The sequence below is a fragment of the Drosophila innubila genome (genome assembly GCF_004354385.1).
Source record: "Drosophila innubila isolate TH190305 chromosome 2R unlocalized genomic scaffold, UK_Dinn_1.0 1_C_2R, whole genome shotgun sequence".
In the NCBI taxonomy this organism is placed as follows: Eukaryota; Metazoa; Arthropoda; class Insecta; order Diptera; family Drosophilidae; genus Drosophila; species Drosophila innubila.
The window spans coordinates 725,507-745,860 of record NW_022995374.1 but is presented as its reverse complement, the minus strand read 5'-3'; the positions used below and the strand labels follow the sequence as shown (position 1 = coordinate 745,860).

Sequence of the window (20,354 nt, the reverse complement as noted above, 5' to 3'; positions counted from 1 at the left end):
TCGAAAATGGGTAGTCTTAATTTTTTACCCATTTTCGGACTTTTTTTTCTGGAATTTTTAAAATTTTTTCATAGTTATTTTTTAGAATATTCTTAATTTTTTGATATAAATTTTTTTTTTTATTAAATTTTCTAACTTCTTTTACCGAGAGCTGACGAACGAACTTAAAACCTTTATTAAAATGTTAACCTTCATTTAGTCTAATTTCTAAATTTTAATTTTCTTCAAATTTATTAATTTTTTATTGAGTTTTGTTTGTCAAATTACGCCACCTATGGTTCAGCTTGTGAACTAGCTGAGCGAAATGAGCGAACAAAACAAGGGAACGTAGTTCGTCGGCTCATTTGAGTTAAATACAAGTGTAGCCCTGCAAACAAAAGACCGGCAAATTTGCGTGGCTGCGCAAAAATTATTGTGAAATTATTTAGAGCACTTAAAGTTTGAAGACATAGAATGTCTACAATTGAAAAGTTATATATACAGGGTGTGCGCAGTTTTGGCACCAATGCGGAAGACGCTCAGGTAACTGGAGAATCACAATTGTCAAATGTGCGCAGTTTTAATAATTGCTAATGTTTTATATTGTAGAGCATTACATTTTCATCGCCAATAACGCTGATTCTGGGCCAAAATGGCTGTGGCAAAACAACCATAATCGAGTGTTTGAAATACGCGCTAACGGGCGAATGTCCGCCAGGCAGCGACTCCGGCAAAAGTTTTGTTCACGATCCAAAAATATTCGGAAGGCGCGAATCTTTGGCGCAGGTGAAAATGATTGTGCGGGATAAAAGCGATGCACGTCTCTCCATTTGCCGTAGTATGAAGGTGACCATTGCGTCGGATAAGGCGACCTTTAAAACCATCGACTCGACTCTCACTCAGTTGGGAAATGCCGACGATCAACTCAAGAATAACAATAAGAATAAGAATAATCAATCGATGGGTTCTTCAATGAGCTTGCGAAATGCGAATACAGATCAAGCAATAAGTGTATTCATGGGTGTATCCAAGGCCATTATAAACAGTGTGCTCTTCTGTCATCAGGAAGATTCGAGTTGGCCACTCGACGAAGGCAAGAAAGTCAAATTGAAATTCGATGCCATCTTTGGCATTACGGAGTACAACAAAGCGCTCGATAACATTATCGGCTTGGAAAAGAAATACGGTATCGAGCTCAAAGTGATGGGTAAGTCGATAAATATAAATATTGTTATCGATATGGGCAACAGTGCTGCCATTTCATCATTTTTCATGACAGATTTATTCCTTTTTAAAATGAATTTGCCTGAATTTTTCTGAGTCCGTGTAACCTCTTTTTCTTATCGACTTATAGAAATAAATAAATAAATAATGTTGATTTCAAAACATATATGAATATATAAAATTAAAATGGCCGGATTTTCGGCTATTAGCAATATTCAAAACTTTCTAGCAATTGAACTTTGAAGCTATAAAATAGCTAAGTTGGCAACATTCATGTTAATTTTGTTCTTGTAATTAATTTACCGTCCTTATTCAGAGGCCAACATAAAGCTATTGGCCCATTTGAAGAAGGAAATGGATGACAAAACTCTAAGTTTGCAAAAATATGAACAACAATGTGATGATATCAAGAAGCAATGTGAAAAATGCGACGAGGAACTGAAACCTGTCGATGCGCGCCTTCAGGAGATTCGAGATATCGAATGCGAGATCAGCAAATATAGTGCGCGAAAGGTGGAAATGGACACCATGTAAGATAATCTTTCAATAACAGATATAACCTTTTTTTTTTTTTAAATAACACTTATTATTTAACTTTTCAAATATAACTTTTAGCTTTTTAAATTGTATATGATACAATTGTATATGATATATTAAAAATAAAAATAAAATTTTGTGTGCCGAAAAATACGCAATAATTAATAAATCTATTTCAATTTGTAGGCACAAAAATTGCAAGGAACAAATTGGAAAACTAACTAGGAACATCAAGAAGAAGTTTGAAGGATCGCTGGCTGAATTGGACTTGGAAATCCAGAGTTTTAATCAGCGAATGTCTGAGATGCGAATTCAGCACACTGAAGTCAAGGAACAACTCATGGAAATGAAAAACTCAAATGTGGAAATACAGAAGACATTGGGAACACAGGACAAAGAATTGTATGTGGCCAAACAGAAGCAGAAGAGCGAACAGGAATGCAAAATGCAGCTGACAAAAAACATAAACAAATTCTGCGAGCAATTGCAAATTAAAGTAGATAGAGATGTTAGTGAAAACGCAGAGAAATTAGAAGAAATGCTCAGTAAACAACTAGAGATAAAACAATGTGAGATTACGGAAGTGGCAGAAGAAAATGAACAATCAGATAAAACTCGTCAGTTTAAGATTGATGAACTACGCACGGAAATAACCAAATCGGAGCAGAGTCTAAAAACTCAAGAGAAACAGAAATTGATGAGCGAACAGGAGAGCGAAGCTCTTGAATTAAAAATCGAACAAATTGAGGCTTCTTTTCTTCAGTTAAAAGCGCTCGATAAACAAATAACCAATATGGATGAGCAATATGAACGTTTGACACAGAACTTTAATCAGGAATCCGCTCGTGAGAATATAGCCAAGAAAAAGTCAAGTATTGCCGAGAAACAAACACGTTTTAAGCACTTGGATAAACAGCTCACATTTCTCAGTTCCATCTCGAAGCTAATGGCTGAGATAAATCTCAAGGAGAAGGAGCTGGAGAAGAAGAAGCAGGAAATTCATCGCGTTAAGAGCAAACACAGCCAGAATTTTAGCACATTCTTCAAGGATCCCATCACAAGCAATTATCGTAGAGCTTTACAAAATGCTTATGATAAGCTACGTCGCGAAATTCAAGATTTAAACCAAAAAGCCAATGCTCAAAAGCTCAAGGAGCAATCCTATGAAATAGAACGTAAAAATCTCTTAGCAGATATTGCCAAAATGGAAAAAGAGCTGCAACAATTTGAAGAGCGGATCTATCAAAAGTGCCGATCTACGTCCTATGATGAGTTGATACTTCGGAGTAAGGCAACAATTGCCAAGTTGCAACTGGAACACGGTGCTCTCAAGTCATCCGAGGCTATGTACAACAGGTTATTACATTCAAAATCATTTAAATTGAATTAACTTGAATAAATAATAAATCTTCTCTTAGGTATATTCAAAAAATCAATGAGTGCCCGGATTGTCCGTTGTGTCATCGTAATATGTCTAGCGATGAGGTTCGTATGTACTTGATAAGAAATAAGTTTTATAAACACTTTAAAAAAAGTCAAGCCCCAAAAATATTATTTATATAAAGTAGAAAATCTCTGTTGACCTATTTTATTTATTAATTATTGACTCCCTTGTTATGTTGTGTGAAAATTTCTAGGTCTTATAGGGCTGTGCAATGATCAGTCAGTTAGTGAGCCAGGACAAAGAGATTCTTTAATGACATCAGAAATTTAAATATTATTTCGAGTTTTGTAAACCAACCTGAATCATATTTCTTATTCAATTTTAAAATTGAAATCAATATTAATTATTTATTTATTTATGTTAACTAAATTCAACAGATATTTTTGTTTTAAATATTGAAATCATTAAGCTTTATATTTTAGGCCTGTGATTTAACTACAGAGCTAACAGATGAAATACAAAAGCTACCTGATAATATCAGCAGATCCGAAAAGTCCTTAAAGGCCGAGCAATTGAAATACGAAGACTTGTTGCAAATCAAGCCGGCTATTGACAAGGTTAAGGAACTCAAGGAAAATCTGCCGCAGAAGAAGGAAAAACTGCGAAAAATTGAGGAGCTGCTCGGCGACTCAGTTGCCGAATATGAGACGCAGATGAGTCTTCTGGGAGAACCCACCTGTAATATGGAGTTGGCCAATTCCATGCTGGGTGACATGACGCTGCTGGACGAGGCGCTCAAGGAATCTGGACGTTTCACCAAGGATCTAGAGCAGCTCAAGGTATTTAAATATTGCCCCTTTTAATAAAAAACAAGTTAGCGATTAAGTGGGATGCTGATGAAATATAATACTTATTTGTAACTTAGTTGAAATTGCCACAAAATTATGATGCCAGTGTGTCCGCTGACGTTTTACAAGCTGAAAAAACTGAAGTCTCAAAGGAGCTGGAAACCGAGGCCAAGGAATTGGAGACGGAACAACAAAAATTTGAGCAGGAAATGGAGGAGATAAATCGATTGCGTGAAATGAGAAATGGGTTAGATGAGATGAAGTATATAACTTAGTAAAATAAATTTAATTTAAATATATTCACAGCTTAAAGGACAAGCGAATAAAGCTGCAGGAGGGACAGCAGAGTTTGCCGCAGTTCAAGGAAAGACTCGATGAACTCAACGGAATACTCATCACAGTAGCAACCGAAATTACCGAACTCAAGTCCAAAATGCAGCCATTAAAGCAAAAGCTGAGCGCAGCAATTGAGGAAAAGGAGCGTTTAAAGAAATGCGAGCATTCTAAATTAACTGAGCTTAACAGAAAATACAACAATTACAAGATGATCGTTCAGGATATACAAAGGTATGGCTGTTGATTTAAATGCTAGCCATCTATCATCAAATTTTCCATACATACCCCTTGACATTTTTTCGAAAACTTTGATCTCTCATAACTTTATCAAAACTCAACCGATTTTCAAGCAGAATGTCATTTTGTTCATGATTTGACCTCTAAATTTTTTCTACATTCAAATATTTTTAAATTTGTGAAAAAAATAATTTTTGCTCTAGATCTAGACGCTGATTTTGAAGCTAAGGGTTCCCCCTTTGAAATTTCGAAGTTTGAAAATTTTAAATTTGAATTTTTCACTTTGTATCAACTCTTTATATTGTTATTAGTATAAAACAATGCTCTAAAGTGTGTCTGTTTCTGTTTCTGTTGATTTCATTTAATTTTACTTACAGATTAAATAAACAAAGTCAAGACTTTACCAACATGAATCTAACTAATAAAATAGAGAAACTTGAAGCGATCATAATATTAACCAAAGAAGAATTAACAAACTTGGTATGAGCATTTTTGAAAACATTTAAATGTGTAATACTTAATATACTATTCTTCTAAAACTAGGAAACAGAAATTCAGGCGTGCAGCAAGAGACTGGAAACAATTAATACCGAGTGTCTTAGTCAACAGAGCCTTGAGCGGGACTTAAAGGATAATCGCGAGCTAAAACATATGGAAAAAAAGGAAATTGAACTGGCGGAAAATTGTGCAACTTTGGCCAAAGAATTGGGCAATTTTAACTATCACAATGTGGACAAAGAGAAGAAGTTATTGTTGACAAGAAAGGAAACATTTTCAATGCGACGAGGTGAATTGTTTGGTCAGATGGGAGAGGTTAACAACCAGGTCAAGAAACTGCAACGGGAAATCAATGAGCCCAAATACAAGGAGTCCTTAAAGAACTATCGACGTGCTCAATTTCAAGTGGCTGTAAAGCGTCGTGGCATTAATGATCTCCGAGAACATCGAGCTGCCTTGGAATGGGCATTAATTCAATTCCATGCCGAGAAAATGAGTAATATTAATAGCTTAATACGTCAGTATTGGCGTATGATATACAAGGGCAATGATATAGACTTTATTGAGATAGCTACAGATGATCCGGATAAGAACAAGTCCACATTGAAACGTCGTAATTACAGCTACAAGGTGATGCAGTCGAAAAACAATTCAAAAATTGAGATGCGTGGTCGCTGCAGTGCTGGACAACGTGTTTTGGCCTCGCTCATCATACGCATGGCTCTGGCCGAGACTTTTAGCAGCAACTGTGGTGTACTGGCTCTGGACGAGCCGACAACAAACTTGGATAGGGATAATATTATTTCACTTTGTGAGGCACTCAACACTATTGTCGAGGAACGACAGATTCAGTCGAGTTTCATGATGATAATAATTACTCACGATGAGGATTTTATATCATCCTTGGGTAAAATTAACAGCTATCATCGTGTGCAACGAAACTCACAATGTAAATCTGTTATACAAATGGTGTGTGTGGACGATAAATAAATTCGTTTTCACTCACATTACATTCCAATTTAAATTTTCATTACTGTTCTATTACAATATTTAATATTATTACGAATTAAGGTCATCTGTTGAATTCAAGATATTTTACATCAATTGCAGTTGTTCAGCTTTTAAATTTGTTTTCATTACAATATTAAATATTAAACGATTTAGGTTGAATTGTGTTTTTGAAATTAACCAATGTAAATCAAATGTTAAGCCAAAGTCTACGTATAAATATGTATTTGAGACTTATTCTTGTTTGCACAAAAATCCAATACATTAAACTTAGTTTTTTTTTATATAATTCAGAACTTTAACAATTTTAAATCGGATTTTTATATATATAATTCTTTATTAATTCTTATTTTATTCACTGATAATTGTGAAATTTTTAACTTTGTTTAGTTAACATACTGAGTATGGATAAGATCCAAATTTCTAATATCTTCAATTGGCTTTTTGTTTAAAGTCACATATAAATTATAATAGTTGAAATTCAATAGTTTTATACACATATACGGTACTCTCTTTTTATATGGCGGACAACTCGAATAGTTGTCGCATTTGGCACCATATATTAAATAAAAAAGAACCTGAGCTCTGTGTTAATAATTGCTTCGAGCCGTCAAATGGAGAATGTGTCGACTATAAACTCCAGGAGCAGAAAAAGAGTGTGACCATACGCGAACCGAGCTTCGTTAAGGAATTTATGCAACCTGATCCCCCAGTTCGGCGTATTATAAACATAGAAGCAGAGTGTTCAAAATTCCCGAAAAGTATTCAGAAAGTAGAAAGTGCAAATCATTCGCAGAATCTGTGCTCAACAAAATGTAGACCATTAATTACAACAAATCTGAATTCTAAAGAGGTAATTATGAATGCTTATCAGGCCGCTGTATTTACTCTTTTCATACCTTATAGTACCGACAACGATCTCGGCCAAAACCAAACTATAAACACGCTTGCACTCTCGATAATGGAACTTTGATGGTTGGTCGAGTTTATCCCATGAAATTTCGCATACGCCGGCAATTTTCCGAATGTTCCGATTGTGATAAGGATCTGAAGCTGCAGGAAACTGTAACGGATGCTAATAATCTTATTTTACTTTCAAATTGCTGCAATGTCGATATCTATTCCGAAAATAAACTTGATAACTGGCATATTGTGCCTGTGGGAATGATATCTGGAGATCAGAAATTCTCCAAAAAAGTTATAACCGAAGCATGCGAACCCAAGAAGAAAGTGGAACTTGTTCCAGTTAAAGAACCCAAGAATGTCACAATAAAAGAGACTAAGAAAAAAAAGAAAAAGAAGAAGAAAAAGAAAGGCGCTAAGGGAAAGAAGGAAAAGAAGAAGAAATAGAATCCAACTTTTATGTGAATTACTTCAAAAAGTAGTTCAAATTCACTTCAAGCGAATTGATTTAGTTGGAATTGGAATACTTCTTAAAGTAATTCTAATAAAAGAGTATATAAATCACCAAAATCTCCAATTTAAAAAAGACTTCAAAATCAGATCATCAAAATTTGTTATAAAAGTTAAATATATAGTGCCTAACAATAATAATAAAAACTGCCATGCCTATATCATTACTTAACAACTTAGCAACTTTTTTTGTTTATTTAAACATCATTAAAACACGAATCTTGGGTATGTAATGGATAAAGTTTTTAATTTGGTACCTTACTCAAATTTCGAATATTTTTGTAGAAAAAAAACTTAAAACAAAATTTAACTAAGAAAAACTTAAATATAGATGGAAAGAAATGGAAGAATAGTAGAGGAAATCGAAATAAAATAAAAACTCGGAGTATAAGCGTGGAAAAGAATATATAATATTGACATTAAAACAAGATTATTCAGAGTATAAAATTAGACAAAAAACAACTATCAATAGAAATGAAATTAAAGTAAAAGATTTTATTAATAATATTATATTTAAAATTATTCCTAATTTTTGTTAACAAATTTTTTTAATTTTATTTTATAATTCTTGGTTTCCCAATTTTTTTTGTCTCTTCGTATTATTAATCGAAATTCGAATTTTGCTGATTCATTAAAGCAATTATCATAATAGGAACACAAGAACACACTTGTTTCTTAAATGTGTAAACACATAGTGGATATGTCTACAAAAGTAAGATCAGAGTATTTTTGTACTCAAATTATTATATAATAATTAAATAAACAATCTAGAGCTAAATATAATTTCAATATATATTGGTGTTACATTTTTTAAATTTGAATTTGAGCAAGTATATCGATTAGCTTACAATCACATTGAAGCGCATTCAGTCGATAGTTCAAAATCCAGACGATAGGCAGCCATCGCATGCTTTCGATAGTTTAGAAATCTATCGAGGTTGCGAAACGATAGTCCAGCATCGATAAGCAAGACTTGCAGTCGTCGATTCTTTTCGCAGCAATCATTCGGCTGCCAAATCGTCAGACAACAACAACGTGTCGCGTAATTTATTTTCCTCTATCTCTCTTTGCTAATAAAAACAACAGAAAAACACGCTTAAATTTGTAAATAATTTGTCAACATTTGTTTTATATAAAAAGTGCCGACACCGACACACAGACAGACGAACGACAGCAATAGCAACAATTACAATTTGTAGAAAAAGAACAACAACAGCAAAAACAACAACACCAAAACGCAGTGCAGCCACCAAGGACACGAATTGTATAAAATATATAAAATAGTGCAGCTAGGAGCATGAGACGGCAATAAAAAAGCAAAACAAAATAAAAGTACAAAATTAAAAGAAATTATCAATTATTATCTATTTGTTAACCTTATACACATTGCAAGTGTATTAGCAAAAAAAAAAAACGAAAGTATTAAAAATCTCAAACGAGTGCAAGTGAAGCAAGTGAAGAAAGGAAAGGAGAGAGAAAAGGCAAAGAGAGAGGGAGAAGGAGAAGGCAACAACAAATTGAAGCTTTTTTAGCTTTTTTTAAGAATGGCGGCCAACAACATGCGACAGATTCCATTGACCTGCAGTGGACACACTCGACCCGTGGTGCATTTGGATTTCAGCGATATCTGCGACAGCGGATATTTTCTCATATCCGCCTGTAAAGGTAAGTGCCTAAAATCGCATGCGATAAATGTAAAATTTTGCATGCAAAGAAAGTCATTAAAATATTGCACGCAATAAATGCACAAATATCGCATGCAAAAAATGTACGTCCTTGTGCTGTCTATATTTATATTTTTATAGTTATGTTAACAATATATATAATTATACTAGATTGAGCGACGTCTAGCCTGTTTGCAACCTTGACCCAAATGCAAGCAAATTTATTAAAAAACAACAAAAACCAGTTTCAAACGAACCCTTTGCCAGCAATCTCTCGCATGCAATATATTTTGTACGTTCTTTACCTTGAGCTTTAAATAAATACAAATGTATGTGTGTGTAAATATTTGTGCTTTCAAAAAATGTTACACACATTCATACATACGTACAAATGAACATATATGTATGCGGAAAGAAAATTTCCAATGCAAGTTCAAGTTAAATGTTTATCGCCATTTAAAATGCACTTGCTTCCCGCTCGTTTAACAACTTTTTAAAACTTTGTGCAGGAAGCACCTTGAAACTTCTATATTTATATATATATATATAAACATATACATAATGCACAAACGTCAAAAAAAAGAATGAAAAGAAAATGTGATAAGCGTTTAATTTGTAAAGCAAACATTAGTGATATTCCTGAAAGTGTTTTATATATGCGTTAACAAAATCATGAGCAAATGTGGCTCTGTTTCAGGAACACACCTATTAAAAGCTCTCATTGAAAGCGTCCCTGCACATTTTACAACCTGCCTCAAGCTTGCTCTCTTCTCCTCTCTTGACTCTCCACTCTCTTGCTCTTCTCCTCTCTCTCTCTCTCTCTTTTTGTCTGTCTGTCGATCACGTTGCAATCGTAATGACGTGAACTTGGTGCATTTGCTTGCATTAATCGCTGTTGACGTCGACGTCGCTGCCGCTGCGTCAGGTCGTTGGCATTGAATGTAGTCATTGAGTCAAGGTGACTTCCGCCGCTCACACATCTCAATCAGATGCACACACACACACAATCACTTGTACACTCAATTTGGATATGATTGGATTGTTCCAGGATGATCTCGTTCTCCTTCTTTGTATGCCGCAGGAGACATGTTGAGAGAGATCACTTGCTTTTACGTCCCACAGTGTTGCCATTTAGCTAGATTTCGCTATTTTGTTGCTATTCATAAAATTTAAAGAAATATTATTAGCCAGTAAATGGTTTCTTTTTGTTTTTTGAAATAACTGACTACTTTTCAGATTGTTAGATAGCTAGAAAAAATTTGGTATATTTTAATATCGAAAATTAGAATTATTTTAAATCAAAAAATCTATGTGTAAATATATATATAAAAATTTTAATTTGATGCTTTAATATTTTTAAATACAATTTTTTTAACTTTTGACAGATGGCAGCCCAATGTTGCGTCATGGCGACACGGGGGATTGGGTGGGCACCTTTGAGGGTCACAAGGGCGCCGTGTGGGGCGTGGCACTGAATCGGAATGCAACCCTGGCAGCCTCGGGCGCCGCCGACTTCACCGGGAAGGTGTGGAACGCGGTTAGCGGAGCCGAGATTCACAGTTTCCAGCACAAGCACATCGTGAAGAGCGTCGCCTTCGATCAGAGCTCGGAGAACATTGTGACCGGCAGCAATGAGAAACTGGTGCGTGTCTTCAATCTGGAACAACCCGATGCGGAACCGGAACTGTACGCCGGACACTCCGGTGCCATTAAGCGTGCGCTCTTCTGTCGCGACGACAAGTGCATCATTTCGGCGGCGGACGATAAGACGGTCCGACTGTGGGATCGGATGACCGGCATCGAAGTACAGCGTCTGCAGTTCCAGAATAATCCCAACAGCCTGGATATATCCCATGATAATCATGTGCTGACGATCACACACGGTTCCACGATCAGTTTCTGGGAGATCGACACCCTCAAGAAGCTCAAGGAGGTCAAAGTGCCGACGAATGTCGCCTCGGCCAGTTTGCATCCTGATAAACATGTCTTTGTCTGCGGCGGTGAGGACTTTAAGATGTACAAATTTGACTACATAACAGGCAATGAAATTGGTAAGTAGACTATAACTGTATAATTGATTTAGGGGATTACCTTTAAAAATAACTACAAAAATAATCTTAAATTTCAGCTTTTGCTACTACTTTCCTATAAGAATAGCGACATATATATTGCTAAGAATACAAAGAGTTGAAAACAAAAGAAACAAAGAAATTAATTGTTTTTCAATTTTTGCTTTACAGAATCCTTCAAGGGTCACTTTGGTCCGGTGCATTCGGTCAAGTTTAGTCCCGATGGCGAGCTATATGCAAGTGGCTCCGAAGATGGAACATTGCGTCTGTGGCAAACCACAGTGGGTAAAACGTACGGACTTTGGAAGTGCACGGAACCAAGTGAGCTCAACAATTCGATGAATTCTCCACGTGAGGTGCCGGCAAACTGATGTTGGAGAAGTTCGAGTCGCTGTTACACGGCGACACAACCACCGCAAATGCATAGAAAGTGATTGTCATAATATTCAGATACAGATACTACATTCATAATTCAAATACAAATCGAATCATATTTGTAATTATATTTCTCAAATGGCTACAAAAAAACGAGATATTTTAGATTGGCATTACATAAACACATATATATATATATGTCATATGTATGTATAAATCGTGTGAAATTCAATAGAAATAAATAACTTAAGTTTTTCAGTGCAATTTAAATGTTGATTCCAATTCTATACATGTGTTCCCGTTGCCCAATTGTGCAGATAAATCGTTGTAAAGTTGAGCAGAGTCTCTCCCTGATGAATATCCGGACGTTGTTGCAAGTGATCAAACCACCTGGATAAATTCAGATAGTTCTCCTTATCCAGAGGGGAAAGTGATTTCTGTAAAGAATCGAGCATTATTAATATATTCATATGAAGTTACGAGTTAGTTAGGTAACCAAAATAAAGAAGAAAAAGAATGGAATCATAAATAAGGAAATTCAACTAAACAAATATTTATGTTTCAAAAATCAGAAAAAATAAATTTGTAAGACAAAAATTAGCAAAGGCCAAAATAAGAAATAATGTTACAAGGATATAATAATTGGGACAAGTATTGCTAAGATTATAATCATATGTTTCAGGAATACCCCAAATTTATGTACGCACCACAAGATCATTAATCGCATAGTAGACAGCCAAATCAGCGAGTGTTATAAAATGTCCCACCAAATAGGATTTGTTGATGAACAGTTTGTTCAAGTCACCCAGTAATTGTTTGGCCACATGCTTGTCCTTTGAACCAGGGCTGACGTAGAGCACAGCGAATTCGATCCATTGATAAACCTGAGCCTGCACTTCCCTAGAAACTGTGCTGTTCTCCGCTGTCTCTGACTTTGATTCTCGCGCCAAACTCTCCAGAATGGTTGCAAAGCCAGCGACTGTTTTGTTTTGACCATTAATGCGAGTGACGACCTTGACAATATCAATTATATTAATGTCACATTTTTGTCTATTCCTGTATGTATGTATATTGTATATATGTCTACTTACTTGCTCTTCATTGAGCTGCACCTTGCCGGGCTTAACACCCAAACAGTTGGCGATTTTCTGTACAGTTGCAACGTCACACATATCAATTGATTAAATTGTTATTTATTTTATTGTTTTCCGCAAAAAAGGGCCAACGTGCAAAAAGCAGAAATTGAGATGCGCAGTGCAGATGTTTACCAGGGCTGCAATATAATCGATAGATTTGTATTTTCGATAGTCCAGTTGTCTAACAGGGCTGCAAAGTCATCGATAAAAGTGCAGTTCGGATTGTATTAACAGGAGGCTATCGACTAGTGCGCACTTCGGATAGTGAACTTCTATCGATATTAGTAGCGCGCGAAATTTATATCTTAGTTTCGTTTGCTGTTGACAGCGCTTGATACGTAATTTCGTATTGCAGCAAAAATATAAATACATTTGTGATGGCCATCAGCAGCTGTAAAAGAAAACTGTTAATTAATATTATAAGAATATGGCTTCAGCTTACTGTCGTAATAAACTTATAATCCAATACGATTAGGCCACAGGCAACATACGCACGTACATTGGCTTGCAATTGCAGTGTAAAATGATTAACACTTTCAATAAGGGCTTCACTGTCAGTTTGCACTTTGATCAATAAGTTTAAGCAGTTGACTTGCTAAAATAAAGAAATAACAAAACAAATTAAATTTACAAAAGCTGTTTAACCACTTTCAGGAGATGATTATCACAGAATTTGCAAACAAACTTATCAATACTTATTAATAAGACGGTCATATTCAAGTTTAAATTCAAATTTTCAAGTTTACCTCTTGCTGCACTCCGTGATTGAAGTAAAGTATAATATACATTCTATACAAATGTATGAGAAGCCACAAAAGAATGTCCATCCACCAAGCCCAGTCTTCCACATTGGGGCTTTCCATATTCTTATAAGCCAGAAAAAGATTCGTGTTGACATTGAAAAAAGAACTCACAATGACACACAATACAGATACACCAAAGGTTTGATTAACTGCTTTTGTAAAGTGCAATAAATTCAAGTGTTGCAATCGAAGTTGCTGAATTACAGAACGTTGCATAAATAATCCTCGTCGAAGCTCTACTTTCAAGGATTCAGTTAGGCAATGAAGACGCCTACAAATACCTTGAAGCAATATAAAATAGGGTATAAAAGATATTCCACTCAAGATGTTGGGCAGAAGATATGTGCTCAGATCGAAAAAAGTCTTCCACACTTGATATTGGCAATAGCAAAAGTCGATGGGAATATAGCAGACAGTAAAGATCAGTATCGCTAATAGATGGTATGATATATTTCGACTAATGCTTCCACTTTTCACCATATATCCACTCGTCAAATCAAATTGTGCAATTCTATCAATTACTGCTGCAATTCCGTGTTTCCAACGCATACTTAATATCATAATGCACGGCACATGGATCAGATATGTCAAGGCCTCGATGCAATAGAATTTATGCTCCAGTTCATTGAGTTTTATCGAACTGTGCATCAGTTCCCAGTAGGCGGCTGAGCAGAGCCAGGCATATAAGGCGATCAGCCAAAAATGTTGCACTGCATTGAAGAATTTCCCTCGGAATCGTGGAAAGACTGCAATCGGAGCACCTCCAGACAATACACAGATCAGCAGCATCAACTGCATCTCATCCCGCAACTGCTCAGAGTTGGATTTGTGTAGCTTCTGGGTGAGATTCCAGTTCCTGAAAAGTAATTCGATTTTTTTAAGCTTTGTTTTAATTTATCGTAATTATTTCTTTAGTGAAAGTGTAATTTTTTTTAAAAATTTTTAAGTCACTTTGTGTTTATTTATTAATATTCTTTTATTATTTAATCGTAAAAATAACTTTTTGAACCTTTATATTAACTTATAATTGAATTAGTATTGGGAATTTTTAATTAGTAGTACTTCTAGTCACTTTGAACTTAATTATTGATATTATTTCTTTCGTAAAAAAGTTTTAATAATTTTTAAAATTTTTTATATTTATTTGAAATTTGTTAAAAAATAAGTACCAATTAATATCATCATTAATAACAATCTAGTATATTTACCCTTTCGGAAAGTAATTGACAGCTACCTGGCGTCTTTTCCGAGAGGCTTGCCTCAACTTTGAGTGCAACATGGCGTATGAGTGATAAATAAAAATACTTACATTTTCAATAAGCATTTATAAACAATTTCTATAATTGATCAAATGCACATAAGCTCCTTATTATTAATTTAACAACATTTATAACATTATTTATAACTATGAACAATTTATTATCATTAAAATTAATTAACTTTGACTGCAACATGGCGTATAAGTGATATGAATATCCCTACGTTTTTCAATAGGCATTTGTGAGCAAAATTTATCATTAATCAAAAGTAAATAACCCTCTAGTGATAGACTTACAATTAGTAATTGTTAACGTGTCCACATGGGAAGTTGGAGCAAGAAATATCACGGCATTTTTTGGCTTCGTCTTCTGCAGACCATCAGCTGTCTTCTGGGCGTATCTCCGCCGAGAAAGAAGAAGCATTGCCATATGCACTTGATCTGGTCTCTCATGCTCTTGGCCTGGATTTGGTTTGTGTGCTCAAATCTGCTGTTGGCCAAGTCACAAATGCAGGTTTTGGCCATTGAGAAACTGCTTTACCTCGTCGAGTATCCATCGAATATGATCATCACCACCATCTTTTCACTCCGCGTCTATCGCAGTGGACAATTCTTCAGGGAACAGTCGCTGCAGCAAAAGAATCTGATGAGTCTGCTCTTCGAAGATGCTCAGAAATATTATAGCCAACTGGGAGATTATGTAATGAAGCTGCTCTTCATGATTTTCTCCTTTCACGGCCTGTGTGTATTGATTGATATCTGTTGGCTGAGATTCGATTGGGTTCAAACGCTTTACAGCAACTGTGCCCACAATTTAGTTGGGCTCATGATCAGCCTGAGTCTGCTGCAATATGTCCTTGATCTTAGGATTATCTACCTGCTGCATTTACAGCTCAACGAGCATATAAAGAGAATTCAACGGCAGCCGTTCATAAACAGGTACCAGTATACAACTCTTTGTCCTGACTCACTTACTGATTATTGTGCAGACCGAACCGTAAGACCTAGAAAGCTGAATTAGTCAGAGACGATTTGATAGTGCATTGGGTCGTTCAGTTTTAACTTCCTAATTTTAAGTGTTTCTATTTGTTTTTTGCACCAATTATTTGTTAAAATTCTTACAGGGCATCTCCAAACAGCATTTTCATCGTGTCTCCAGAATACGAGAAAGTCGAGTGGAAATTGGAGCAACTACGCTTGATATCCATCAACTTGGATGCCATGCACCTGAAGCTATTGCCAATTTTGTCAACTCCTTGCCGAACAGGCTGGAGATGGTCCAATCAAATTCAATTATATTTAGGACTTTTTAGAAAGTATTCTTTTTCTATTTATATAACTAAAAATTTATTATACTATTTCAGAGTAAGAGGTATTGATTTTTATTTGAAAAATAAATTTTGTAAATTATAAATTTTTACTAGAATTTTCGACGTGTCTTATGATAATTATGACTAAAACTGGAACTTAACATAAGTTACATAAGTTTGTCTTCATACCTTTAATTTTCATTCCCTGCTAGAAATGTCAGCTGTATCTATTGCTGAATAAATTGGAGGTGGATGACACGCGACTGGAACGGATTGTTAATCGTTTCCTGCTGCAGCTCCAGACTAATGGAAGTCCGTCAACAGTTTGTGGCATTGTCGATTTGGACACCCTCGCAATGGGCGGAGTAAGTCACCCAATGAACCAAAAATATTCCTATAGTCATTATCATTTAAGTGATTTGGACTTTGTTCTCGTTTGTTATCAGTTTGTCAGCGCTTTGTCGGCCATTGTTATATTTCTAATACAAATTGATCTGGGCAATAAATCGCTAATGGGTTATTCTTTCTAAGAAAAACCATAATACTCTAAATAAAAAGTGTTCACTTTCGTTGAAAACATGTTACGGGTTGGTTTAGTTTTACGGAATTGGCTTAAACGCTGTTTCGATTGGACAAAGCACAAGTTGCTGCTTTTTGTGAGTATCATTTTTAGAATTCTCCAAGTTGTTGGCAATCGATTCAATGATATAACGGCCCAAGCTGGAGCGGAGACCAGTTTGCTGGTCATTCGCCTCCTGGTGGACCGAAGGCTGCACATTTCCGAGAGGTAAGCGTAAAAGAGAAATAATTTCTGAAGAATTATGAGATTTAATGAAATTTACCAACAAAAAAAATTATATTAGAAAATCCAAGATATTTCTTATTTTTTATTTAGATTTGTTTTGATTTCTGATTTTTTTAAATGCTTTTAAAATTATAATTAAATTTCAATGTAAAGAAGAGACAATTTATCTTAAGGGACACAAGATTGCAAAAACTATCCAATACATAAATTATAATAATAAAATCCAAGATATTTCCTATTTTGTATTTGAATTTATTTAAGGAAGAAACAACTTGAGCTATGATATTTCAAAATTAACAAACAAATAAAATTATAATGAGAAGGTCTAAGATATTTCCGATGTTATATTTGGATTTTAAATTTCAATCTTTAATTTTTTTGAAATACATACAGTCCAAGATATTTCTTATTTTGATTTTGTATGTATGTTAAATTTATAATATTTTTTTTATTTTTTTTGAAAACAAATCATTTTTATTTGAATTTAAAAATAAAATTGAATGTGAAAATGTATTCAAGTCATAGCACTTAATTTTTGTATAAATATTAGAAAAGAAATTCAAATTAAAACTTTATAACAAGTCATTTTTCCTGTCATTTATTAGAGAAGTTGAAAATAAAATTGTTTACAAATATTTTTAAAAAACTTTAAGAATTTCATAGGTTTTTTTTAAATTTTTTAAAATTACATGTCCTTTAAGATTGCTCTGGTTATTTGTGCTGCTGTCCAGCATCTTTGCCGTGTTCAAGTTGAGCGAGTTGCAGATAGCTCGATATTCCACATCACCCACTGTAATATCTGTGGATCGTGACTATCGCGGTTGGAACGGATCTTTGCCGGCTGTTACTTTGTGCTATTATGACCACATTGACTCCTTCAAGGCGAACGAGCTCATCCAGAACTTGTGGAACGTAACCATCATCGATGAGGATTACTTCTACATCATGGACTTTCTCTATGCCGTCGTCAATGCCACGGCCAGCAATTATGCCGAACTCGCCAAATTCGCCACTGATGAACGCTTCGAGCAGATCGATCTCCACGATATAATCCAGAGCATTAATCGACCCTTCGAGCAAGTCATTAACACATTCGACTCCAACTTCCATGTCCATGTCCAGATGGTAATGACGGAACGTGGATCCTGTTACGCCATTAACTCGCCCATGTCAGCGGTGTTGGGTAAAGAGTGAGTAAATTGGCTAGATCAAATCATAAAAACTTAGCCGATTTTCAAGCAAAATATTATTTTGATCATGATTTGTCCTGTAAATTCATTCTGCATTTAAACTTTGTTTATTTTTAAAATTTTTATATTTAGTAAAGTGACTTGTAAAGTGGCTAGATTCAAAGTCTGAGCAAGTTCAATCTATCATAACTTTGTCAAAACTCAACCGAATTTCAAGCGGAATGTCATTTTGATCATGATTTGGCCTCTAAATTGATTCTGCATTTAAATTTTGTTGATCTAGAAAATTTGATATTTTTTCGATCATCAAGCCATCTATCTTCCAATTTTCCATACATACCCCTTGACATTTTTTCGAAAACTTTGACCTCTCATAACTTTGTCAAAACTCAACCGAATTTCAAGCGGAATGTCATTTTGATCATGGTTTGGCCTCTAAATTGATTCTGCATTTAAATTTTGTTGATCTAGAAAATTTGATATTTTTTCGATCATCAAGCCATCCATCATCCAATTTTCCATACATACCCCTTGACATTTTTTTGAAAACTTTGATTTCTCATAACTTTGTCAAAACTCAACCGAATTTCAAGCGGAATGTCATTTTGATCATGATTTGGCCTCTAAATTGATTCTGCATTTAAATTTTGTTGATCTAAAAAATTTGATATTTTTTCGATCATCAAGCCATCTATCATCCAATTTTCCATACATACCCCTTGACATTTTTTCGAAAACTTTGATCTATTATAACTTTTCTCGCCCGATTTTCAAACGGAATGTAATTTTGATCATGATTTGGCCCCTATACATAATGCATTCTAATTTTATTAAAATATAAAACCACTAATGCTTATTTTAGACCTATCCCTTACGAGGAACTGCCTGCGCCTTTAACCTGTCAGTATGGGAAGCAACAATGCTACATTCGAATGGATCTCTACGAGAGCACGGGCGTCGTAAGAGATTATTCATGTTATTATTTACACTTATTTGGAGTATGAATATTTGGAGTTTTTTTGCAGCTGGATGTGCACTCACCTTATGAGGTATCAGCTACGGAGGCAAACATTGTTACGCTTCATAAATCCGATGAAATAACAGCTTCTTTCAAGGTGCTCGAGACGGTGTAAGTAAAAATTCGTACAATAAGTTTAAACTATCTTAAATATTACTTTAAAAGGGCATCGAAAAACCTTCGAGAGCTGAGCGTGGTACAGCGCAAGTGTGTTTTTAATGATGAAGAAACCTCAAATCTTAAGGTGAGCACAATTCAAAACCGTCACCGTTTCAATTGAAATAAGAAAGTTTTTCATTCACTAGGATTGCAAAATAGGTTCTAGTATAGTTTAAGTTCCATGCCAATCTGTTATAAATATAGCTTTACTGTATATCCTATATAGATCTATAGTAAGTCCCTGTGTCTGGCGCGATGTCGTGCCATCATGGCATTGGAAATGTGCAACTGTGTTCCCTTTTTCTATCCGTTCGTGGAGGGACCTGGTTGTAATCCGGCTGGCTTTGAGTGTCTACTGGATTTCAAGTGGCCCATTTGGGCGCTACACATTTGCAAATGTCCCTCGACCTGCACTGAAATCGAGTACACTATGCAAACAGTGAAGAAGAGTTCGTGGGGCATTAAAAACAACGAAGAAGCGGCAGCAACTGAATCGGCTACTTCGAGTTTTCGCTGGGATCTCATACCACCCAAGGTGCGATTTAGACGTGACGTTGTCTTTAGCTTTGAGGATCTCATCGGTAAGTAGTATTAAATTTCAGGATTTCTCCTAAATCTCATGTTTTTGTATTTAAAAACAGTTTCCTTTGGTGGCGTATTGGCTTTGTTTGTGGGTATCAGTGTCATGGGTTTGGTACAAATGGCATACGTTATTATCTACAACATCTTGCTGGACATATTTAAGCTGCTGCGCCTCATTCACCTCTGTTTTCGCGATCGGTTCCACACCAAACCGCCGTTAAGTTCTATTCACAGTGCAAGTCATGTTTCGCGAGCTGAAACAGCAGAACTTCCGCTTTTTGAATATGTTAACTAATGTGTAAACACGCTTTGTTGAAACTGTAAGAAATTTGATTTCAAATAAAATTTATATTTGAATATTCTATCGATTTACCGAAAACGGTTGAAACCAGAGATATATTTGTCATCCCTAATGGATAGTTGTTTTGGTGATATTTAAAAATACTATCCAATCGATATACTCAAAACATTTTTATTTTTCGGTATCATTGGATATCGGTATTTTTTGTCTGGTATTTAAG

At 35.1% G+C, this 20,354-nt stretch overlaps 6 protein-coding genes across 7 annotated transcripts; 4 read left to right on the top strand and 2 right to left on the bottom strand.

Annotated features, from left to right (window-relative positions):
- The first annotated feature begins 352 nt into the window (after positions 1 to 352).
- Positions 353 to 13,810, top strand: LOC117782977 (DNA repair protein RAD50). 2 transcript variants are annotated; one of them, XM_034620097.1, is made up of 10 exons: positions 353 to 522; positions 589 to 1,186; positions 1,520 to 1,733; positions 1,927 to 3,096; positions 3,159 to 3,225; positions 3,607 to 3,963; positions 4,050 to 4,219; positions 4,279 to 4,539; positions 4,923 to 5,025; positions 5,089 to 6,213. In XM_034620097.1, the coding sequence occupies exons 1-10, from the start codon at positions 454 to 456 to the stop codon at positions 6,031 to 6,033; spliced, it is 3,954 nt and encodes a 1,317-aa protein (XP_034475988.1). In that variant the 5' UTR covers positions 353 to 453; the 3' UTR covers positions 6,034 to 6,213. The 2 variants fall into 2 exon arrangements, with proteins under 2 accessions (XP_034475988.1, XP_034475989.1); XM_034620098.1 differs by lacking the exons at positions 4,050 to 4,219; positions 4,279 to 4,539; positions 4,923 to 5,025; positions 5,089 to 6,213 and adding an exon at positions 13,800 to 13,810 and having other exon boundaries at positions 3,607 to 3,997.
- LOC117782981 lies at positions 6,850 to 7,636 on the top strand. Its single transcript, XM_034620101.1, has 2 exons — positions 6,850 to 6,904; positions 6,958 to 7,636. Exon 2 carries the CDS (start codon positions 7,024 to 7,026, stop codon positions 7,399 to 7,401), a length of 378 nt encoding a protein of 125 aa, XP_034475992.1. The 5' UTR covers positions 6,850 to 6,904; positions 6,958 to 7,023; the 3' UTR covers positions 7,402 to 7,636.
- On the top strand, positions 8,624 to 11,618 carry LOC117782978 (serine-threonine kinase receptor-associated protein). Its single transcript, XM_034620099.1, has 3 exons — positions 8,624 to 9,129; positions 10,514 to 11,179; positions 11,369 to 11,618. Exons 1-3 carry the CDS (start codon positions 9,009 to 9,011, stop codon positions 11,566 to 11,568), a joined length of 987 nt encoding a protein of 328 aa, XP_034475990.1. The 5' UTR covers positions 8,624 to 9,008; the 3' UTR covers positions 11,569 to 11,618.
- Positions 11,686 to 12,848, bottom strand: LOC117782979 (eukaryotic translation elongation factor 1 epsilon-1). The gene is made up of 3 exons (XM_034620100.1): positions 12,664 to 12,848; positions 12,280 to 12,585; positions 11,686 to 12,009 (listed from the first exon to the last, which is right to left on the bottom strand). The coding sequence occupies exons 1-3, from the start codon at positions 12,742 to 12,744 to the stop codon at positions 11,857 to 11,859; spliced, it is 540 nt and encodes a 179-aa protein (XP_034475991.1). The 5' UTR covers positions 12,745 to 12,848; the 3' UTR covers positions 11,686 to 11,856.
- Positions 13,007 to 14,790, bottom strand: LOC117785801 (putative gustatory receptor 59f). Its single transcript, XM_034624038.1, has 4 exons — positions 14,720 to 14,790; positions 13,455 to 14,367; positions 13,151 to 13,303; positions 13,007 to 13,099 (listed from the first exon to the last, which is right to left on the bottom strand). Exons 1-4 carry the CDS (start codon positions 14,788 to 14,790, stop codon positions 13,007 to 13,009), a joined length of 1,230 nt encoding a protein of 409 aa, XP_034479929.1.
- Positions 14,791 to 16,657: 1,867 nt separating this feature from the next.
- Positions 16,658 to 20,130, top strand: LOC117785793 (acid-sensing ion channel 5). Its single transcript, XM_034624026.1, has 7 exons — positions 16,658 to 16,866; positions 17,586 to 18,074; positions 18,937 to 19,033; positions 19,100 to 19,203; positions 19,258 to 19,336; positions 19,478 to 19,832; positions 19,893 to 20,130. The coding sequence occupies exons 1-7, from the start codon at positions 16,658 to 16,660 to the stop codon at positions 20,126 to 20,128; spliced, it is 1,569 nt and encodes a 522-aa protein (XP_034479917.1). The 3' UTR covers positions 20,129 to 20,130.
- The last annotated feature ends 224 nt before the right edge of the window (positions 20,131 to 20,354 follow it).